At 41.2% G+C, this 22406-nt stretch overlaps 1 protein-coding gene across 1 annotated transcript; it reads left to right on the top strand.

Annotated features, from left to right (window-relative positions):
- Positions 1–4197: 4197 nt before the first annotated feature.
- Positions 4198–21654, top strand: serinc5 (serine incorporator 5). Its single transcript, XM_028578205.1, has 12 exons — positions 4198–4431; positions 12794–12961; positions 15770–15948; positions 16515–16597; positions 16923–17016; positions 17675–17886; positions 18167–18259; positions 19269–19395; positions 19948–20017; positions 20232–20268; positions 20732–20876; positions 21426–21654. The coding sequence occupies exons 1-12, from the start codon at positions 4405–4407 to the stop codon at positions 21568–21570; spliced, it is 1380 nt and encodes a 459-aa protein (XP_028434006.1). The 5' UTR covers positions 4198–4404; the 3' UTR covers positions 21571–21654.
- Positions 21655–22406: the final 752 nt, after the last annotated feature.

Raw genomic sequence — 22406 nt, 5'->3', positions numbered from 1 at the left:
CTAAGAGGGGACACTGTGTGTGTGTGTGTGTGTGTGTGTGTTTGTTTGTTTCTTGGGGTGGCTGGGTCAGATGACAGGTTTGGCAAATAGCAAAGTCATAGAGCGCTTCAGTAGCGGCCTTATCAGCTCATGCAAAGTCAATTTCATTGGTCAGGAAAGCACTCTTTGGAACCAACACACTGTTGCCCACATGCTGTTACAGAACACCAGTGCAGTGCCCGTTGATAATGTGCCTGTTTAGAACGGGCGATTACTTGGCCTGTGGTATTGCTGCTTGTAGAATTCCTCGAAAACAAATTGTACCCCAAAATTACTTATAGAAGGACCCCAAACCACTTCATATGCAACTCCCCTGTATACCCTACTACTAACTTACTGATTTACCTGACCGAGAACGTTGCAGATTCAGAATGTAATCACAAAATGAAAATGAAAATAAAAAATTAGCGTCATGGACTCATGGCGGTGCGCTACCCACCTGACCCGTTATGAGAACTAATCAGCACATATCTGCTTAATCAACCACCAGAACCGGACTGTGTGTGTGTGTGTGTGTGTGTGTGTGTGTGAGAAAGAGAGAGAGAGAGAGAGACGGTGTCGTGTTGTATGATTGTTAATTAATTTAACATTTCAGCAGAGGTGTTAATTTCCATGCAAGTTTAGTGGCTTAACAGTTAACGGTGAAGTAGGGGATTTGATTCACGGGGGTATTTTGGTGACAGTAATGTTATTAGTTGGCATTATTCTTAATTGACCGGGGGTGAGTCTGATGAAAAGTGTTGTGTCTGCCCAGTTCAGCTCTGAGATTTTCTCGCATTGCACAGCGCTGTGAAGGAATAATCTCCGAGATTACGTTATGTTCTGCCTCTGGTTAGAAGTGGTGAATGTAGGCTACAGCTCACAGCAACTTAATACTATACAGTGTCTGGCTTTTGTTTGATATAGTGTTGGCAAATGGCTTTTTGTTGAGTTTCCTCTTAGCGAAAAAATAGACACTGAAAAGCGTAGGGCCTTTTTTTCACCAACCTTATACCACACAACAGTTGGGATGTTCCTGCTCCAGGAAAGTGAAGAAAGTTTGGTATATCCAGCAATGATGTAGCTAACGTTGGAAGCAGGAAAAGAGTCAAAGGTGGTAAACAAAGTAGTGCTACTTCGCACATTTTTGTGGGTCTGAGGTGTATTTCACGTTTTAGCTGCCAAAGCTCCACTGCTTTCTTGGACCCTCTCTGTCTCTGGTCCTGCGCTGAGCTCAGTCAGGCAGCAGTGTGAGAGGGGGAGTGGCCAGCGGCTAGAGCGGTAAAACTCAATGTGTGCTTCTTTTACCGATACGATACCTTTTGCATTTCTAATCCAAACAACGTCCAACTTGGCACCGCACTTATTTGTGCCCGTAGCAACACACCTGTCAAGTTTGAAATCCATTGGACTAACGCTTCGAGAGATATGCGCATAACACACACACACACACACACACAGATGTTCCTGCAATTTATAGATAGATGAGCACAGGGTTTGTGGCAAAGTCATAATCAGCAAAATAAGCATGTGGGATGATCTGCAGTGGGATAAATAAGACCTTGGCATTAATACTGCAGTGTGGAGCCTTATTTAAAACCGAAATTAACCAAAAGTCAAAGATCTCTATGTGCACACTACTGTACAGTTAAGGTACACCAGTAGCTATAAACAGGCAGGTTTACAGGTCTCCCTGAAGACTTTATGGGGATTTGGGTAAGATTGAAGATAAAGAACACTTTGTTGGTCATAATTTAATTAGGGACTACACTTTTAGGTAAAATGTTAATTTCTGAATGATTATACAAAAACAACTTAGCTGTGTTGTACGCAGGGTACTTTTTTGTGGCAGATTTCATTTGAAGAACCTGGGACAGAAGATATGTTCATGTAAGAAGTTATGTCTGACAAATGTTCCACCACAACAGTATTTTCCGGTGTTTTCCATGTGGGCTGGGCACTTGTATGTTAATGACCAAATACCATAACATAATGCCAAACAGACTTTATCTGCTTGGCAGAATAACATCATATAGACTGTTACATTACCAATTACATTTGATACTGGTGGTTATTACAGCTGTTGTAATTATTTTATTTCATTGCAACTGCTCCACAAAAGGAGTGGATGACTTTAATGACACAACTCATGTATGTTAGCCAGACTTGAAGGTCATAAGAAATGTACCACCTATTATCGATAGGTGTCAAGTAATTAACATTATGTGGGGCATTATCATTATAGTTCCAGATCACTCTAGGCAACTGTATATATTTTTTCTTCAACTGTTCTAATAATAGTGTAGAATAGCACTCATAAAAGTGTTTTACATTCCCTTAATATTCCTTGATGGTCCTATGATGTATTTAAGGATCTCAGCAGTGATTTTAATGCAATTACTTTGTGAAATCTGGCTTTGTGAGAGGCTTTGATCTGTAATGAAATACTATAATGTTGAAGTGTGTCATAGATTATAGCCTATATATATACAGTGGGGGAAATAAGTATTTGACCCCTTGCTGATTTTGCAGGTTTGCCCACTTACAAAGAATGCAAAAATCTACAATTTTAATCATATGTACATTCTAACAGTGAAAGACAGAATCCCAAAGAAAATTCCAGAAAATCACATCATATGAATTTATTAAAATTGATAACCATCTGATGAGGAAAAACAAGTATTTGACCCCCTGGACAAACACCATGTTAATATTTTGTAGAAAAGCCATTATTGGCCAGCACAGATGTCAAACGGTTTTTATAGTTGGTGACAAGGTTTGTGCACATTTCGACTTGCAGACAGCCTCCAAATCATTCAGGTTCCGAGGTTGTCGCCTGGCAACTGTTTTAAGCTCCCTCCAAAGATTTTCAATCGTTCAGGTCTGAGACTGGCTAGGCCACCCAGAACCTTGATGTGCTTCTTCTTCAGCCACTCTTTTGTTGCTTTGGCGGTGTGCTTAGGGTCGTTAAACACCCATCCTCGACCCATCTTCAGCTCTCTCACTGAGGGAAGGAGATGTCGGTCCAGAATTCCACGATACATGGCCCCGTCCCATCCTCCCTCAATACGATGGAGTTGTCCCGTCCCTTGGCTGAAAAGCACCCCCAAAGCATGATGTTGCCACCACCGTGCTTGGACGGTGGGGATGGTGTTCTTTGGGTTGTACTCGTGTTCTTTGCCCTCCAAACACGGAGTTGAGTTGAGGCCAAAAAGTTCTATTTTGGTCTCATCTGACCACATCACCTTCTTCCAGGCCTCTTCTGAGTCGTCCAGGTGGTGAATGGCGATGCGGGCCTGTACATGTTTCTTCTTGAGCAGGGGGGACCTTGCGCACTGCAGGATTTCAATCCATGACGGCGTGTGTGTTACCAACCGTTTTTTTGTAACTGTGGTCCCAGCTGCCTTCAGTTGATTCATCAGTTCCCCCCTTGTGGTTTTGGGATGATTCCTCACCGTTCGCATGATCAGGGACACCCCACGAGGCAAGATCTTGTGTGGAGGCCCAGACCGAGGGAGGTTGGCGGTGGTGTGGTGCTTCTTCCATTTCCTGATAACTGCACCGACAGTTGATCTTTTCTCTCAAGTTGCTTTCCGATTCTCTTGTAGCCCATCCCAGCCTTGTGCAGATCAACAATCTTGTCCCTGATGTCCGTTTTGGTCTTGCCCATGGTGGTGATGTTGGATGCTGGTTGTTTGGGTGTTGACAGGTGTCTTTTATACAGGTAACGAGGTGAGGCAGGTGTATTTGATGTAGATAATTGGTTCGGATTGGTGCTGTGTCTTAAAGAAAGACTAACTGGCTTTGTAGGAGCCAGAATACTTGCTTTTTTGTCCAAGGGGTCAAATACTTGTTTTTCCTCATCAGATGGTTATCAATTTTAATAAATTCATATGATGTGATTTTCTGGAATTTTCTTTGGGATTCTGTCTTTCACTGTTAGAATGTACATATGATTACAATTGTAGATTTTTGCATTCTTTGTAAGTGGGCAAACCTGCAAAATCAGCAAGGGGTCAAATACTTATTTCCCCCACTGTATATATATATTTTATTTATTTTTTATTTTTTTAAGAATTAGACTTAATGGCCTAGAGGCAGTACAGCTTTGTGTTGGGCTTTATTGTTGGTGATGTGCAGTGGGAGGAGAGACAGGGAGAAGGAGGAGAGACAGGGAGAAGGAGGAGAGACAGGGAGGGGTGACAGCGGCGGCAGCAGCCAGGCACGCAGGGTGGAAGGACTGAGCAGTTTGACGAGGATAGGCGCGTTGTTCCCCTTGTGGTGTGGTGGTGATTTCATGTGGAGGAGGAAGAAAAAGAAAGCGATTGAGAAAGCAGCGAGCTCGTCTTATTCTTAAACGGATTTTATGTATTGGCTCCCCACAAAATGTGTACTCCGTGTTGTGTCTCGCAGGTGAGGAACAATACTACTGCTAGGCTTTTTGTTGTTGTTCAACGGATGTAAACGTTACAGTGAAGCATTATGCTAGGTGTAACGTCGACTTCAGTTATGTTTACTGTTTGTGTCAATATGTGTACCGTCAGCTAACGCGAGTCAGCGGTTGTTGTATGTCGTGGTGATTCCCTGTCAGCCACCGTAACTCATTAACAATATGAAAATATTACACATTTGTCACCATAATAGCCGCTGGGAGACAAAGAGCGACGAGCTAAAACATCAGCCACAGCACGAGTAGCCAACGTACAGTAGGCTACCTGCTATCAGAACTAACGTCTTTAAAGATATGTTTGATGGAAACAGTGACACATTGTGGGTTTACAGATCTCAGACGTGTGTTTTCTTCATAACTAGCTAGGTAGTGAGAAATTAATCTTATTGTTCTTCTTACTTTTGAGTAATGCACGGTTGTATTTTATTTTTTCAACCATTGAAGAACATCTTGCCTCCCCAGCTGACAAAAACTTCAGTCCAATCCGATTTTCCAGCTAGTAACGTTACTTCTTCTACCAGTCACACATAGCCTACCCTTATAGAAACGTTATGGTTTCATCTTTTGTTTTTCTGAATTGGTTATAGACAATAAGTTATATTATACTTCTTTATTATACTATATTTGGGTTTAGGACTGTTGGATTTTCTGGCATTTCTTACATTTAAAGGATTGATCAAGAAAATAATCTTCAAATTTGTCAGTAATGAAAGTGATTGGTGATTATTATATTGTTTGTGTACCTGAATTATTTGAGGGCTGTAAGTAATATGAAGTCACAGAATTACTTTAGGAAGGACTTTCTTTAGTTTCTGAGTGTCTTTTTTTTCATCCAACAGATTGTTTTTGACCACAGGGTTACCACTGCTGAGCTGGTCTGGTCAAGAATTTAATTACACAGACACATCCCTCATCTATGAGGAGCTCACTTCTATTTCCTGTTCTTTCAAAGACAGGACGATGGAAACAGGGAGGGATTAAGAGAAAATGAATGGCAAACAATAAAAACAGTTTTGTGTTGCTGTGCTGGAGTGGTGTGCTAATCCCTGTCACAGACACCCCATTTAGTTTTGTCGCCATCTTTATGAATGTGTAAACTTGTAATTAGCTTCTTTTGAATGTGCATATAATGTGCCCCTCTTGAGGTTTAGAGTAGCCCAAATTGATGTGTGGTCTGTTAATTTCCTCTGGCTCGGAGGTGAAAATAAATGGAGGGTGGGCGTTGTTTGGACAAACTTGGAAAGAGGAGAAGGCATGGTGTTGGAGCAGCTCACTCAGTGGGATCAGGGATGTATGCCATATTGTGATGGAATAGGGGGTAGGCTTTAGCTCAATGTTGAGTTTTGTCCAAAGTGCTGCAAGCGTTGGATGTGAGTGTGTGACAGGACAGGAACCATGTGGGTGTTTCAAGCAGCACAGCGATGGCAACAGGCAACTTTGGCAGGCTACATGAGTCTAGAGGACCGAGAGGACACTAGAGACTGTGGTCCAGAAAGCAATGTATCCTTTCAGGAAGACATCTAGCACTGAACTGGCACCCTGGTCTCTGGGAATGTGCAAGCAAAAAGAGTGTTTTCACGTTGCACAACTCTTTTTCAGTACACGGTGCATTATTTTCCTATATCAAGGTGATGCAAAATAACCAAAAGCATTTCATAAATGGGGATTGGTAGGCAGTATCGTTAATTATTGGTTGTGGTTGTGGTTTTGGAATATTCATTCCATGATTAACGCAGGTTAAGTGTAACGTTGTATTTCCTGTAAAAAGATTTCCGCAATTCTTAAGAATGCCAGCTGACTGGAATGTGATTCCCACACCAGTAAATGTTGTTAAAACTATCTCTAAATGTTCACCAGCAACACTCCCACAAACACACATCAGTCACATCAGATGGCGGTTTGACTGCTTGTTGCTGAGGTCACGGCAACAGGGGATCCTAAAAACAGGTGTTGATGAGCTGTAAAATCACTTTACTTGTAAACTATAACCTTAGTGAGTACGGCCACCAAACATCTGCAGCAGTTCCCACAAACATACATTTCTGGGTCAGTCATACGATTAGAATTACTGGCCAACTGTGTCCATGTGAGACATGTCTGCTATTTACAGCTTCCCCTCAGGAATTTTGCTGTGGTCAGCAGCAGCAGGAGGTTGTTTTCCCACAGGGAGACCATTGGCAATCTTTCATCTCTTTTGTCTCCCTCTAAACTGTCATACAGCAGTGATAATGTCTTAAGAAACCTCCTACTTTTCAGAGCTTCCCAGGTCTTGTCTCTGTAATTTAGTATTTTTCTGCAAGGGATGAAGGCGCTGATGTAACAGTGTGAAATGCCAGCCAACTCTTTGCATGGTGTAATTGGTATCAGTTGAGCCTACAGTAAGGCTGTGGCTATAAAGCACATCGGTGTTGTGTGCAACTCTGCGTAACGGAAGCGTCACACTAGTAAACAATACATTGGGAAGTGAAACAGGCCAGTGCCTGTTGATCTTATATTGCCTTCTATTCTCGTCTTCCCATTATTGTTTTCTTGTTCTTGTTTCCTTTGGTTATTTTTGTGACTGACTCTTTTGTCTGAACAGGATTGTTTCATTGCTGCCCTGTTTTTCAGCCCTTCACTGTACCGAAGTTTAGTTTCTTTTATTTTCTGCCTATTGGACTTAAGTTTCTCTCTGTTGGTTGTAGCTAGGGGCTGTATTTGCCAAGAGAGAAACAAAGAAGCCCTCCCTTTGTGTAGGAAACAGAGCAGTGATACATTTTTGCTGTGTGTATACAGCTGCCTAGCTATATGGACAATAGTAGAGCTGTCAGTCACAACATAAGGGGAAATGGAGTAGGTCTCGGTCCGGTCTGGAACTTGGGCCAACCTAACTTTTGTGTGAGAACGATTCTGCTTGTGTCTTATTGTTTCAAGGGTTTTTTGTTTCACATTTCCCTCTTTTTTTCATTCTGCTGGTTTCTCCTCACTCCTTTCAACCCTATGCATTGTTGTAAGTTGACATAAGAGGGTGTGTCTAGTGTCTACAGTTTCGTCTGAACCGTTGGTCTGTCATGAGTCATTGTGGTCAGCTTTATCCATTGGCCACCATCACTAAGCTCTAACTAAAAAGGAATTCCCTCAGCTTTGAAGCAACCAGCATACAGCATAGTCTACCTATGTAAGGCAGAATGTACTAAAGTTAAGTAGGACAGGGAATAAAGATGAATGAATGAACAGCCACACTGATGTTTAAAATCAACCTGAGGTTTATAATCCTTACGTAATACTTATGCCACATTCTTCCAGTCAAATAGTTTTGACAGTGGTTATCTCAGTTGTGAGTCATGTTTCTATTTGTCTGTGCTGCCATATATTCCCACTGAAAATGTGCTTCTTTGTCATTCCTTATAATCAATATCAACATCTCAAATCAGCTGATGTAAGTTTTTCCCTCTGTTCAAATCTTGGGAGGGGAAAACTGTGTCAGCCACATCAGGAACCGATTGTTTCTGTGGTCTGGTGCCAAAAACTCCAATCACAAATTCCACATGTACAACTGATAGTACTTTTTTATATAGTTATTCCATCCAGATTTTGTCAGATGGCCTCAATTCCCAACCTGTGGATGCATTGTTGACACATCTGCTTGGGTGGTTGATTTGTTCAAGGAGAAAACTCTTAACTGGCTCTTTGATATATAGTGAGTGACCTAGTTTTGCGACTGGTCTGTTTGTATTGAATAAGCAGTTGTGTCTGCGTGGTTGTGTGCTGAGTCCTGTGTGTCTGATTTAGGCTACCCTTGCCATTTCCTGTTTGTTAAATACTGCAATTCTTTTAAACACTGCTGGGTAGAGGATCAAAGGGTGGAAGATAATGGAGCAGGGGGAAAAAACGTGGTAATTATCATCAATGCTCTGATAAACAACTCACAGATGTGGTCTACATGTAGGACTTTATCACAGTAGTTGATTAAGCATCCAGCTGTAGGTCTACTAGGTCACAGTCCTTGGTCATACAGACTAACTCTGTCTCTGCAAACACTTCGCTTCATTTTGAATGTCATTTGGGTCATTTCCTGGGGGTTTTCTCAGTAATGTGCCCTGTCCATCCTCTCTACGTAAAGCTGATTCCTGTGTGTGTGCTTTGAGCAACATCGTCTTTTTCCTGACCCTAGAACAGGGGGAGGGCGATTTGGGGTAAAGGGCAGCTGAAGATAACAAAGAAAGGGCAAAGAGGAAGAAGCACGAGAGAAGACAACACTAAGCCTCCGAGTAACCGGGTGGGGGAGGACGGAGGAAATGAGATGGAGAGAGTGAAACAGAGCTTCAGGCTGAGTGAGAAAGAGATGAGTCTTTGTCTCTCTCGAGTCCCGCTATCACAGTGTAGTGAGGCTTGGTGCCTTCAGTGAGAGTCTTGGCTCATTTGAAGTCTGGTAAAGCTAGACCAGGGTATACCTAGCAAATGGTTAAAGTGCCATGTTTGCTGTAGCATGTATTGATGATCTTTGGGCCTCTATGGCTAGAGCAATATGACAAGCTAGTGGGGGGTCGATATTGAAGTAGGGGTGTACACTGCAGACACGCCAACCACCTGTCGACATGCTGGGTCAGGCGGGCAGTGGAGGAGGGGGGTGGATGGCCTATTAAGTGGGTAAGGTCAGCGTTGGTTACCATGGATACTCTTTTTTTGTATCTGTGTATGGTGGAATTCCTGGAGACATCCCCTCTCCTGGCTCTCCCTCCCTCCATCAGTTCTGCTGCATTTTGCTGTTGGCCCCCTCACTGTGTGCAGTCCACTGGTGAAACACCCCCTAACTGATGAAGTCTAAACACCCTCACGTCTTAAATCATCCTGTTTTTTTTTCTTCTTACTTTCAGTCGGTTGTGGTTAATTAATCGCCCATTGAGAAAGACATGTGGGTGCTGCAGAGACAAAAGAAACGGCTTATCCTGTTAAGCTGTGTTTATTCAAATGGAGACCAGGGGCCACATATATAAACTGGGTTTGGATTCAAGGTTAGATGTCTGTGTATGCATAAAAGCAGAAATATGGACATGCAGCCTTGGAGGCAGAATTTTCATCATACACTCATCTGTGGGATTTCAAGCATTGGTAAATGGTGTGCACGTGAATGAGCTAATTGCCCACTTCCACAAGTGGATATTGACACACCATTCCTGAATCCTGATTGAGAATAAAACAGCATTATTCTTTGTTTGATCTGGCATAAAAGACGTCTTTGTGTTTGTTGCTCACAACCCATAACCAGATAGCACGAGGAGGGCAAATGTATGATTTGGCCTATTTAAAAAAAAAAAAAAAAATAAATAATAAAAAACAAAACATGTAAACCTTGTATTTGGATGTTGACCTATTCCTACTCATGCTTGAATAAACTACTGGAGTTGGGAGGGTTTCACTGACACATACTATTGCAAGTCCTTGAACCCAGATCTTCAAATGAAGGATGGATTCCTTACATACAATGCTAACCTGGTGCTCCACACTGTTCATTTCTGATCCAAAAGGTGCAGTTAGCCTGAGTGTTTTGTTCTTGATTTCATTCATTTCTACCTTCTGTATCAAGAGCAACAGAGCATTGATTTTCTTTGCTCGTGGAGAGAACTGGGTGGAAGCATAATTGAGTTTGTTTTCACATGGAAATCTGTTTAGAGAACTAGCAAACCGATACCACAAAGCTCATATCAAAAAGGCAAGGCTATTGGTGACCATTCTTCAGCTCCAGGCGAAAAACAATTAAGTCTATCTAGAAAAGACTGGCAGGGAAACCTCTGGACAGAGATTGCAGGGAGACAGAGCCATGTGGGCAGAGAAGTGGCTTGATCCTGACCATGTGCCTCTGTGGATCCACGAGTCTGCAGCATACCGCACATTACTGGCATCTGGAGCGGAACGCAACACATCAGACAATGTTGCACACTGGCTTTACTACATCAGTACACCCTGGCCAGATTACAGGCCCTGGCTTGAGACACACTCGCAGACAAGAGATAAGATTAATGTTATGACTGAAAGGCAAATTGAACTGATCTTGCTAGGATGCATTACAGGTCCGGAGAATAAACATTTGAGCTACAAGGCGGGACGTCCTAGTGGACTTGGTTGTATGACAATGTAATTGCAATGTCCCCCTTTAAGTGTGGCCTGGGACAGTTGTTGCATGTCATTCCCCTTGTGTCTTTACCCTCTGTTCTGTCTGTCCTGACTGTATCCTATTTAATAAAGGCAAAAAATGCCCCAAAATCTTAAAAACATTAAATAATTTGAGCTTCAAGGTGCATAATTTGTTTGTGGCATACCCCAGTTGGTTCTCCCTTTAGTTAAATGATGATGTAACCGTTTAAGATAAGGTTTTTGTTTGTCACATACTTAGTATATGTCTACATTGTGCAGTGAAATGCTTGTTTGCCTCCTTCAGTACTGTTCTTGAAATATAAAAAAACATGAAAACAGAAAAATGTATACAACAAAGATGGCATGTGCAAAAAGATGTGTGCAACATGAATTGCAGATTTTACTGAGATTCCTGTACGCAAGGAAAGTATTATGAGAAAGTGAATGTGTGCTCTAGGAACAGATACTTGTAATAATACTTATCATTTTTTCACCTTGAGCTGGATAGATAACAAAGCACAGACTGTTAGAATTGGTTATTGAGGGTGATATTTTCTCTAAATAATGTGAAGGTCAAGTTGGTGTGAGATGGTTTCCTGACGGACAGAACAACTCACAACTTGCTAATTTTGTTGTAAGAGTCTTTCTCTTGCGTACACAATAAAATAAATTTGTATTCACAGAGACGTTGATTTTGACTTTTATGAAATAATCTGAAGTAGTAGACAGAATTCCTCTACAACACCTACCTCTCACCTAATGCCATAATGGCAGTAATACCAAGAGACAAGGTTCACTGGAACTCAAAAAGACTCAACCATGTACAGACCAGCCTTGGCATGTAACCCACAGCACCTTTCCTTTATCCTTATCACTAGCAAAGTATGTGTTGCATCCCATAAGGGGAGAACATTCAAAGGAAAATGGTGTGTGTAAGCCCTTCAGCAGTGCAGCACCAATGTAGCGTTGCAGCCACACCTCGATTGTAGACCACAACAGAAGTTCACCTCTCACCACAGCAGTGTGTGTTCTGCAGGCTGAGGAATAGGAGGCTTATAAAAGCAGGGTGGGGCGGCTACAGAAAGACGCTATACTGTATAATTATAGAGCCTCCTCTTTCCTAAATAGAACACAGGGCCTGTATTTATGAGATCGTCCCCTTGTATGAGGGCCTTTCAGAAGAAATGGAGAAGGCCTCTCTGTATAAGCGAGTGAGTGTGTGTTTTCAAACAAGACTTCGCTGTCTATATCGAGTCTGAGCTGCCACTGTGGAGGACGAGAGGGTGGGATTTGTCCCTCCTGATAGAAACCATGAATGAGCAAAGAGACAGTCAGGCGGATGTCTTCTTTTATGAGTTTCCCCTTGTCCAGTAAATTGCCATAATTGTCTTCTGGCATTATTATTACCTGCAGTATTAGCTGTTCCAGGATTGTGAAAGCCGAAGCTCTTGAAAGATGAACATGTACCAGAAGGCACCAGATACTGCTGCACATAACATTTTTGCCACAATTGCTGCAAACTTTTGAACAATGTTTAAAAAAAATAGAATACCTTAGATGCTGTTCTTTAAGTGTTTAATCAGGCATGCACCTTTTACTATAATGTTTTTTTTTAATTATAGGGTCATAGCATTACTTGCTACAGTCGCTATGTCTTTAGATACTGTAACATTGAACTTTTAACGTTGAATAGATAAAAGTATGTTTCATAAAGAGGAGATGATAGACACAGCCTTAAAGTGCCTGTAGTTTGTTGGTTTGGGCTTCAAAGGTTTAACCAACTGTAGTCATTTACTACTGTTATTTCTGTCCATATGTGTACATTGCATGTCTGTCCATCCTGAAAGAAAAATCCTTCTTCTTCTTAGTGTGCCTTAACTGAATTGAGAATAGAGGGGAAGTCATTTTTTTTTCTTCTGTTTTTATCTTTTGTCCACTGCTCATCTCTATAATTTTACTCTTACAAGCCTTTTGTTGCAATTAGTGTATGTTTAACTTCTTCAATCAAACATATTTTGGTGATCCTGGGGGATTTTTCCCTTCCTGTAGCTGACGGATGTGGCTGAAACATGCACACACCTCCCTTATCCGAGTGCCTTGTAAATTCCTTATATCTGTATCAGATGGCTTATAACAGTGTGGACAATTCTGAAACTGATATGGTAATGTGTTTCCCACCTCTCTCTCTTTTCTCCATTGTTCTCTGTGCAGCTGGCCTGCTGCTGCGGCTCAGCGGCCTGCTCGTGCTGCTGTAACTGCTGCCCCAAGATCAAACAGTCCACAGGGACCCGCATCATGTACGCCTTCTACTTCCTGCTGGTCACCATCGTCTGTTGCATCATGATGTCCCCCACTGTGGAGGAGCAGTTGAGAGCCCGTGTAAGTACATAAGTAGGCTACATAAATCACACACATACGCACAGTATCACTCTCCCACAGCATTTACACATGTACACACTTTTTGAAACTGTACATTACAAGTTTATTTGGGTATGTAATTGAAGAGTTTGAATTGTCTATGATTGGAAGTGTTAATTGTAAGAAGGTAGAGAGGAAAAAACAGCAAAGAAAAAAAAATCATCTATTAGGGCTGTGCAATTAATCGAAATTTAATCGTGATTATGATTTTGGCTCCCAATGATCGCAAAAACAGAATAATCGAGAAAAACTATTATTTTGCTCATTACGTTTTACAAGTAAACTTTAAATAGGAAAAGTATTAAGGCAAATTTCACATTTTTTTTTACTGTTAATTTTTTTAACTTTTCCCACTGTTTTTTAAGTTCAATGATTACAACATATTTCCAGAAGTCAGCGAGTAATCGTGTTAAATTATTAAATGTTCCATAACAGCGTCATTTGCAATGAAGAGGGAATGCAGTGGTTCAGAAACTCTCAGTCCTAAAAGGCTCTAACAGCCAAGTGCTTCCTAAATTTAGTGATGATAAACTGGTATTCAATTATGAGATCTGCTCAGATGATCACGTCATGAGTTTCTATGTGTGCAGTTTTGTAGGTAGCAACATGCCTGCTGACTTATTGGGTTCTTAAAGGGTGACACATTACTGGGACCATTTTACAGCGTTTGGCCTCCCGCTACGTATATACTTTCTCCCCAGGCTTCACTACGCAGAAGTTAGCAACTGTACATAAAATGAGGTCTGAGGGTCATTAGACAGTTGAATGCAGTATGCAGAAACACATGCTGATATGGAGCAGAACTGAAAGGGAAAGAGAACGTATTTAACAAACTTTTTTTAAAACAAATTTTGTCACATTGTCAGGTGAGCCAGCCTTTATGTTTAGCTCTGTGGTGTAAACAGAATAACATTTCAGAGAATGTACCAGTGGTAACTTGTCATTGCTAACAGGCAAAATTGAAGATTTACTACAGGCAAAGTAGACATCCCACTATTTCACCTGTAGATCCCATGTGTATCTTCACAGCAGTAAGGCCATAGGTGAGTAGGTAGGAGATCAGCCTTTTGTTTTTAATCAACCACCTAGCCTCTGAAGTTGGGAGAAAATGCACAGGAGGCCTTTTGCTCTCTCTTTTGATCTTCACAGCTTTCATGAGTTTTGTGGCCACTACTACAATATAGTTATCTGAGGGAGTCAGGCTGTAGTGATACATCTCCTTTCTCATCCTGCCTACTCTTTCGTCTAAGTTAATATTGATAGCTGAATATAAGATGAGATAAGACAGACTGTATACCGAAGGAAATTTGGACATATACACATACAGTATCTTATCATATCTAAACTTGAGAAATTATGTCCCTGTTTGAAAGGTACCATACAGTAGGTACAATCCAGTTGCTGTATAAGCATTCACTGGACTAGGAAGTCAGCTGACTCTGTAACTATGGCAATGACTGCAAGCTTCCTCAATTGAGAGAGCTATTTGAAGACAGAGATATTTTTCTACCAATCATCCGCTGTTATTTTTTTTTCTCTTTCAAGCACTGTCTACTGTACGGTATTAAAAAAAGTCCCAACTGTCTGCCTCCTTGTGAGAGGACAACCCTGTAAAAGACCCATGCAGGCACAAAATGGCCCCACGCAAAGCCTGCTGAGTTACACGCACACACACACACACACACACACATATATATATATATATATATATATATATATATATATATATATATATATATATATATATACACGCACACTGCCAGTCACACACTGAGCCCAGTGGGAAGTCCCGGCTAAGAGAGCAGCCATTGTGCGTATGAGAGTGCTGGTCTTTTCTCAAGAGATTTACAGCTGTCTGAAACAGCCGCCCCCCTTCTTTCTTAATCACAACACCATGGACATGCTAAAAAGGTCCTCAACATGAAACAAAAGCTCCAAAATGGGCTTTTTACTCTATGTTGTGATCTGCCTCTGGACTGTGCTACACACTGAGGTGATGACAACTCAATCCACTGGCATCTCACCCATGTGTACAACCTCAAGGACCAAAATACTCTGCCAATAACTAGTAAAGCCAAGTCAAACCATTTATCATCTAAAAGTAAATATCTGTAGTTCTCTCAAAAAATGACTGCTGTTTGAAAAACAGCTCATGTATTTGACTTGATTCACACAGCCAAGGGGGCATCAGAGAAGGGAACAGATATGTGAGCCTCCATTCTGTGGTGATCATTTCAAAGGCCGTCTCTTCTGTTGGCAATGAGCCACCGAAGCACTTCCGCTTTCCTGTTGAAGGCCATAGCAAAGTCCTTAGAACTTTTCTGACTCCAGTTTTGCTCTCTTCTTTGTTATGCAGCTCACTGTAGGTCGAAATACATTTTGGGAAATTTATTTTAAGACAGATCTCCCAATCTTTCTCTCTTGCTCGTGCTCTCTCTGCTTTTCACTCTTCCCAATCCCTCTGACTTGCTGACAAAAGGCGGTTAATTTATTCATCTGTGTCTTTTGTTTGTGTACACTGACAGTTAGTTGTAAGGCCCCTCTAACAGCCTGTAGAGAACGAGGGATGAAAGAGGGCTTCATGGAGAGAAAGAGGGGTTGTTGTTGCTGCCTGTTCTCTCTTTCTGCTCCTTTAGAAGTGTGACACTCAGAACAGATGCCATTGGGCCTTTTCTCTGAGGCGTACTAGACAAACATGAGCAGAGGTGGGGGGGTGTCAACGCCATAATGATCTAATCTGTGTTTTGGGTTTGTGATTTTGTCAATCAGATCCCCTTCTACAGTGAGTTGTGTGAGAGGATGAATGCAGGGGAGAACTGCAAAACTCTGGTTGGCTACGCTGCCGTCTACAAGGTGTGCTTCGGCATGGCCTGCTTCTTCTTATTTTTCGCTTTCTTCACCATACGAGTCAACAACAGCACAGGCTGCAGGGCGGCTGTGCATAACGGGTAAGAAGGCCTTGTTCCTCTTTCTGTCCACCTTTCACCCTGTCAGCTATTAAATAATTTACATTCATCTATTATATCTAGCTGGAACCTTAAAATTGCAGTGCAGAAAAAATTATAGTTTTTAAAATTGCAGTGCTCGACTGCTGACACCAAAGCAAAAGCCAAACAAAATTCAAACTTTTGACTGCAGGTAGGTTTATTTCCCACAAGCAGGTTTTTATTAACACTGGCAATAGTTAGCACCGTTAAGTATCTCTGAGTGTAAACGGTAAAATCCTGCAACATAACAAGTGATCTCTGAATAGTTTTCTGAACATAAACATAGGCACCTGTTCTCTTGAACACCAGATTTTATCCTGCAGTATTTATTTCTGAGTATTTTTGGATTCCTTATACTATATGTTCTGAATTGACACATTGTATTTCTTGCATTTCTCTTTCACACTAATCCATCAAAATTCCAACACTGAGGCTGTTCTGTCAGGAGTCATTGTTTTGTATTTCATTTCCATTTTGTGTATCTATTTTTCAATGTACGACCCTCAATGTTGTGCTTTAAATATCAGGTTCTGGTTGCTGAAGTTTATTGTGCTGGTGGCGTGCTGCGCTGGTGCCTTCTTCATCCCGGGTCAGGAAACCTTTCTGGAAGGTAAAGAGACCTACAGTGCTATAATTATTTTTTTTAAGATGATATTCATAATATATTTTGTCATATCTTCACATCATTCGTATATCCACTTCAATGGCAGCAAAAGGTTGGAAACAAAGAAATGACCAAATATTGCAATTTTCTTTTATAAGCCGCATCATTTTCCAAGCTCACTCAAATACACTGCCTTCCACACAATCTTCTAAAATGACCCTGCCATCTTTTCTGTAGTTTGAGTATAATCTGTGTGCAACAGGTCACATATATCTGCTGTTAGGTCTTCTCCTCTCTGAAACAATTTCCCCTGTCTTTTCTTCTTCCACAGTGTGGCGCTACATAGGAGCAGCTGGCGGGTTCTTTTTCCTGCTGATCCAGCTCATGATGTTGGTGGAGTTTGCACACAGATGGAACACAAACTGGTGAGAGAAACCTGTCTTCTGTGTGCTCCTTTCTCTTGTCCCAGCTCGCTTACGTAAACATGAACACGCTGTGAATAGGAGCAGTGCAGTGCTTTTTATTTGATCTTGAGAAACTCAGAGGGTGGGATGTATTCTTCTGTGCATGGTTCATGTAGCTTTGTGTTTTTGTGGGTGGTGGGGAGGTTTGGCAGCAGGCCGGCCGGCACTGCAGATTCACAGGATGCATATGGTTTAGGAGCGTGCACTCAGTTTCCCCTTCCCTTCCCACTCAGACACACACATACCACAGCGGATTGTTTCAAAAACTTGTAATGGTTTGGTAACCAATGAATGCAGTAAACCTAAACCTCTCAATGTGTATTGCTATGTGCACTTGTCACCAATTTTTTATAAAACCTTGAATTTTCACACCATGTGAAAGCACTTAAGCACCCATAATTATATAAAGATTATTATCTCTTCAGGGTGCAGAAAATAACTCGCCACCAAACATTTTTCTAACTTTACTTTGACTTTTTCTTTAGGCCAATTGCTGCTGTGTCCGCTTTCTTTGATTATTTTCCCCCGTTAACTCGATCTCATGTTCATGTTGTGTTTTTTTTCCCTTTCTGCTGTCTGCTTTTCTGTCTCTTCTTAACCTCTCTCTTTCTGTCTGCAGGAGTTCAGGAGTGAAGTATAATCGCCTGTGGTACGCCGCTTTGGCCTTTGTAACTCTGATGCTGTTCAGTGGTGCGGTAGCAGCCTTGGTGTTCATGGGTGTATTCTACACCGACCCCGAGGCCTGTTTACTTAACAAGATCTTCCTGGGCATCAACGGCAGCCTGTGCTTCATCGTCTCCCTGTTGGCCATCTCCCCATGCATACAGAAATGTAAGGACCTGTACTTACAAGCTCATTTGACTGTGTAATACAAATGAAAATACAAGCATTTGCATTTAGGTGCTTTTTGTAGAAAGCTGCCTGGCTTATCACAAAGAGTAATTCACAAATAGCAACACATTCGAAACTCATGCACAGTAGCCATAAGTAATAGACTGTTTCTATAATACTTACAGTCTTGTTTTGTAAAATACATTTGCACCAACTCAGGAATCTCTGTCAGTTTAGCCAGTGATAATTACATCCTTTATTCACCTTTGTGTCCCTGCAGTGCAGCCCACATCAGGTCTGCTGCAGCCAGGAGTCATCAGTGTGTACGTCATGTACCTCACCTTCTCAGCCTTCTCCAGCAAACCAAAAGAGAGTGAGTATGAACAGACACCCATCTCCACAAAGTAGTCACAGACGTAGTTGGGTATCAGCTTAGATCAACAGGTATTATTTATATTGAGTCATGGGTTAGGCTAAGTAATGCGTAATGCTGCAGCAAACACCATATAAAACATGACTATTCTGTATGGAAGATTAATAAATAAATCTACCAGGCTGGCATTCACACAGCTGCACACTGTCACATGGAAACATAATCAATATAAATATATATTAATAATAAATATTGGTAAGTCATCTCTTTAAAGTAAACCAATAATAATTGAGACAATAAAACACTTTAAGAATATGGGAACACCTCTTGCTCAGAAGCCAAAACAAAAATGCATTATTATTATTATTATTATTATTATTATTATTATTATTATTATTATTATTATTATTATTATAGTGTTATTTCTGTTCTGTTCTAGTTGAGGACACAGATTTGACAGTCAAGTGTTCAATGTTGTCATAATGGATGAGGAATCCTGCACATCTGTTCTGTGAAATGTTGTGTTACACTCAAGAGTAAGAAACATAAACCAAACGCAATACATATGAGGCCTGTCTCAGAAGAGGCATCAAAATCTCTCAGATAAAGATAAAATGTTTAATTGAAAGCTTTAGAGAAAGTTGTAATTCTTAAAACAAATTACTCTGTAGACTCTGAGGTACTTTCTTCATCCCTACAGCACTCATATTTCCATAGTAGCTGTCAAGATAATAGTCTATGCTGAGATACTATTGTGAAGATAATCTTACCATAAATATTTAATATCAGCACGTGCCTCCTAAGTAACACTCAAGTACTAACTGTACTGTTAGTGAGTCTGTTGGTGTTTTTGTACTTACTGTATGTCGTACTATCAGGTTGTCTCCATTTTCCCTTCCCCTCCTGCTCTTGATATTGCTAACACTGTGCCAAAATACACACACATTCACAGCATCTTTTGCAATCTCCCTACTCCCTACAATACTCTCTGCACATTCTTTCTGACTAGTGGTGGAAAGAAATGGTGTGAACACAACCGTGTGCGTGTTTCCCTTAAACGCTGGAACGGAGAGCGACAAGAAGATTGTCACCATTTTTGGAACGGTTATCCTCTTTGGCTGCATTCTTTACTCTTGGTAAGACACACACGCAAACACACCTCTTGCTTCTCCTTTTTCCTGATCTCTACACAAATACAAGACAAGTTTCCCTATAATATATCTATTTTTTGTGATTTATCATTAAATTCAAAGAGTTGAGAGAATATGTAAAGGCTACAATCCAAGCCCATTAACAGCAGCTCTGTTTTAAGCAATGTGGAATAAAATAAATGTATTTCATGGCAGGCTGTAGAGACAGAGACAGGGTAGTTTGGATTGGCTGTGACTCTGGAGAGGCAGCGCATGGATTGGCTGTGGCTCAGCTAAGGGTGTGAGAGATGAGAACTATGGCTTTTTGTGTTTGTTCACATGTGTTTCCCATCAAGTGGAGGCATCCTGTCTCTCTTGTGGTCGTTCACCGAAGGAGAGGGAATTAGACTGCAGCAATGTCAAACTGCAAGTTAATGGAAAAATACATAGTGACGGAATTACAACCTTTCTCTTTTTCCATCTGTATTTTTATCTCTTTATCCACTCTCTCTCTCTCTCTCTCTCTCTCGCTCTCTCTCTCTTTCGCTCTCTCTCTAGCTTGACGTCCACCACCAGGCGAAGCTCTGCAGCGCTCAGAGTGTGTAGGAACAGTGAGCCAGAGGCTGAGGTAAACACACAAATATTCAGCTGTCACTAGGTGTGTGGGTTAATGAAATATACAGACTGGTTAAACAGATTAACAGGACTTAAAACCCACACTGACCAGACACTCCCAGTTAGACTTATACCCTTATCAAATTAAACAAATTAGGCCCAAGAGACATAATGTGTGTGTCTATTCCAGTTTGGTTGTAACATGTATGTTTTTCTTTATCCTGCAGAGAGCTCGCTGCTGTTTCTGTTTTGGAGATGACACAGGTGAGGAAAGTCAAATAATGTCCCCTCGCTGTCATGTCTTGTTTTTTTCCCCTCCCCCTCTCTCCAGCCTGTTCAGTGTGTATGCGTATGTCCCCAGCCGTAGTGTTTGCACACAGAGGGGCTTTGCTCATTGCTATTCCTCAGCCAGATTGAGGATGGTGAGAAAGTATTGGTCAGTAAACAAAGATGATGTCACTGTTACTAGGAGGGTAGTATGACACAGTGAAGCAGGACCAGCATGAAGGTGGAATTGGGGGTAGGCTGACATTGCCCCCTGCTGGAAATATGTAAACACCGTTATGTGTTGGCCGATATATCCACTAGAAGTATATCACCACGCGTACACATATTCTATTTGGGAGTTGCATATAATGCAACAATGCAGCAATAATTGCATGTATTTTCACATTAAGTGTCCCTCACCCACGTCCTCTTTGCATCATTTAATGTGCATTTCTTTTAGATGATTATGATGAGGAGAATACTGGTGGAGGCCAGAACGTGGTGTATGATGAAAGAGAGGCAACCATCTACAGCTACTCCTACTTCCATTCTGTCTTCTTCCTGGGATCCCTCTATGTCATGATGACCGTCACCAACTGGTTCCAGTGAGTGATGCTCTGTTTGTGGTACAATGCTTGGGTATGCTTATGTACACCAGTTACTCTGGAGGATCAGACTGAACTAAGCAGACCTCACTTAGTTCACTAATAACCAACTTGAAAACTGATTTCATAGCCAGAGGCAGTGCATCATTTGCAACGTGTATAGAATCATCCCATCAAAGGATGAAGTCAACTGAGAGAAATATATCAGTATGTGCAGGAGGTGTTTGATGCCAGATACAAAATACTTTGTGAGTCAATATTTTACTTTGTTTCAGGTATAAAATAGCTAAAATAATGGTGATTGAAATCTATCCTTTCGCTAACAGCAGATGTTTTGATATGTCATTGCATGATTTACTGTTTTGGTTCATTCTCCTCGCTCTTATAGCCTTTATTTTGGCTGCGGAGGAAAAAAAGAACCTACTGCTATCTGCCATACCTCAAAACGTTAGCATCCAGCTGATGTACATAATAGATTTATGTACAATTTAGCTGCTGATGAGTCCTGTGTATTTGCTCAGTTCTCTCACTGTGTGCTTACTTCTGCAGTTATGATAACCATAAGATTGAGAAGCTGTTGGACGGGAGCTGGTCAGTGTTCTGGATCAAGATGGTTTCCTGCTGGGTCTGTCTGTTCCTCTACATGTGGACCCTTTTTGCTCCCATGGTCTGTCCGAGGCGTTTTGAGGCCTAGGACACCCGCCACTACTCTAGAGTCAGGCTACTCTGATTCTTGGGATGTGGCCAGGCAGAGGCTCGCACGCTGAGCCAAGGGACCAGCCCCCCCCCCCCCACCCTCCCCACTTTACCTTGAAACACAACCCTACACTACCCTCAGTGTTTGGAATGGAGGAATATCTGTTGCCTTTTGTTTTGTATATGCTAGTGTTTATTTTACTTTGTTTTATAATGTTAAGCCGTTAATACGTTGATGGTAATTTTGTTATCTTTTACTACCACTTACTCATGGAGTTTTGTATTACTTACAGATTTGAGATTACATAAAGAATCATGGGAGTTGAGTTACATTGTGAAACATGAGAAGAGTTTGTTCCCTATAGATTCCTTCATAATTTCAGATTTGAAAGCATATTTTGTATTTCCTACTTGGATTCTCACTTTTAATCTCAGCCAGGCATTTCAGTTCTGTACAGTTGGACCATAAAGTTGTAGCAAAGTTTTGGGACAAATGTATTTCAGGTTAGAGATATTACAAGATAAATTGTATTTATTTAAGTGTGTCTTAAGTAATCAGAAATCATTTATGAAGAACTGTGGTGTAAATTGAAGTAGATTTGTCCCCGACTCTGTTTAAAAACTCATCTCTCAGGCTCACATGTAAGCTGTATATGTTTGTGCTTTGTTAAATCACTCCCTTTTTGTAGAAGTTTTCTATGCAAAGGAACAAGTCTTTTCAATATTATACCCAGTGTTGTGAAGTTTCCACTTAGATTTCAAGGATGTTTCAGATTTTATTATTGCCAGTGCTCCATTTGAGCCAGATTTTTTCTTAGGAAAATCCCTGTCATC

This window comes from Perca flavescens, chromosome 5 (genome assembly GCF_004354835.1).
Source record: "Perca flavescens isolate YP-PL-M2 chromosome 5, PFLA_1.0, whole genome shotgun sequence".
Classification (NCBI taxonomy): Eukaryota; Metazoa; Chordata; class Actinopteri; order Perciformes; family Percidae; genus Perca; species Perca flavescens.
This window is presented reverse-complemented; position numbering and strand designations above follow the sequence as displayed.

What these genes read in the sequence shown, in the direction of transcription:
- serinc5 (XM_028578205.1), top strand. Translation starts at nt 4,405, where the DNA reads ATGTGTACTCCGTGTTGTGTCTCGCAG. An exon ending in AGGAGCAGTTGAGAGCCCGT is followed by an intron (nt 12,962 to 15,769) that starts GTAAGTACATAA and finishes TTTGTCAATCAG; the next exon opens with ATCCCCTTCTACAGTGAGTT. An exon ending in TCAGGAAACCTTTCTGGAAG is followed by an intron (nt 16,598 to 16,922) that starts GTAAAGAGACCT and finishes CTTCTTCCACAG; the next exon opens with TGTGGCGCTACATAGGAGCA.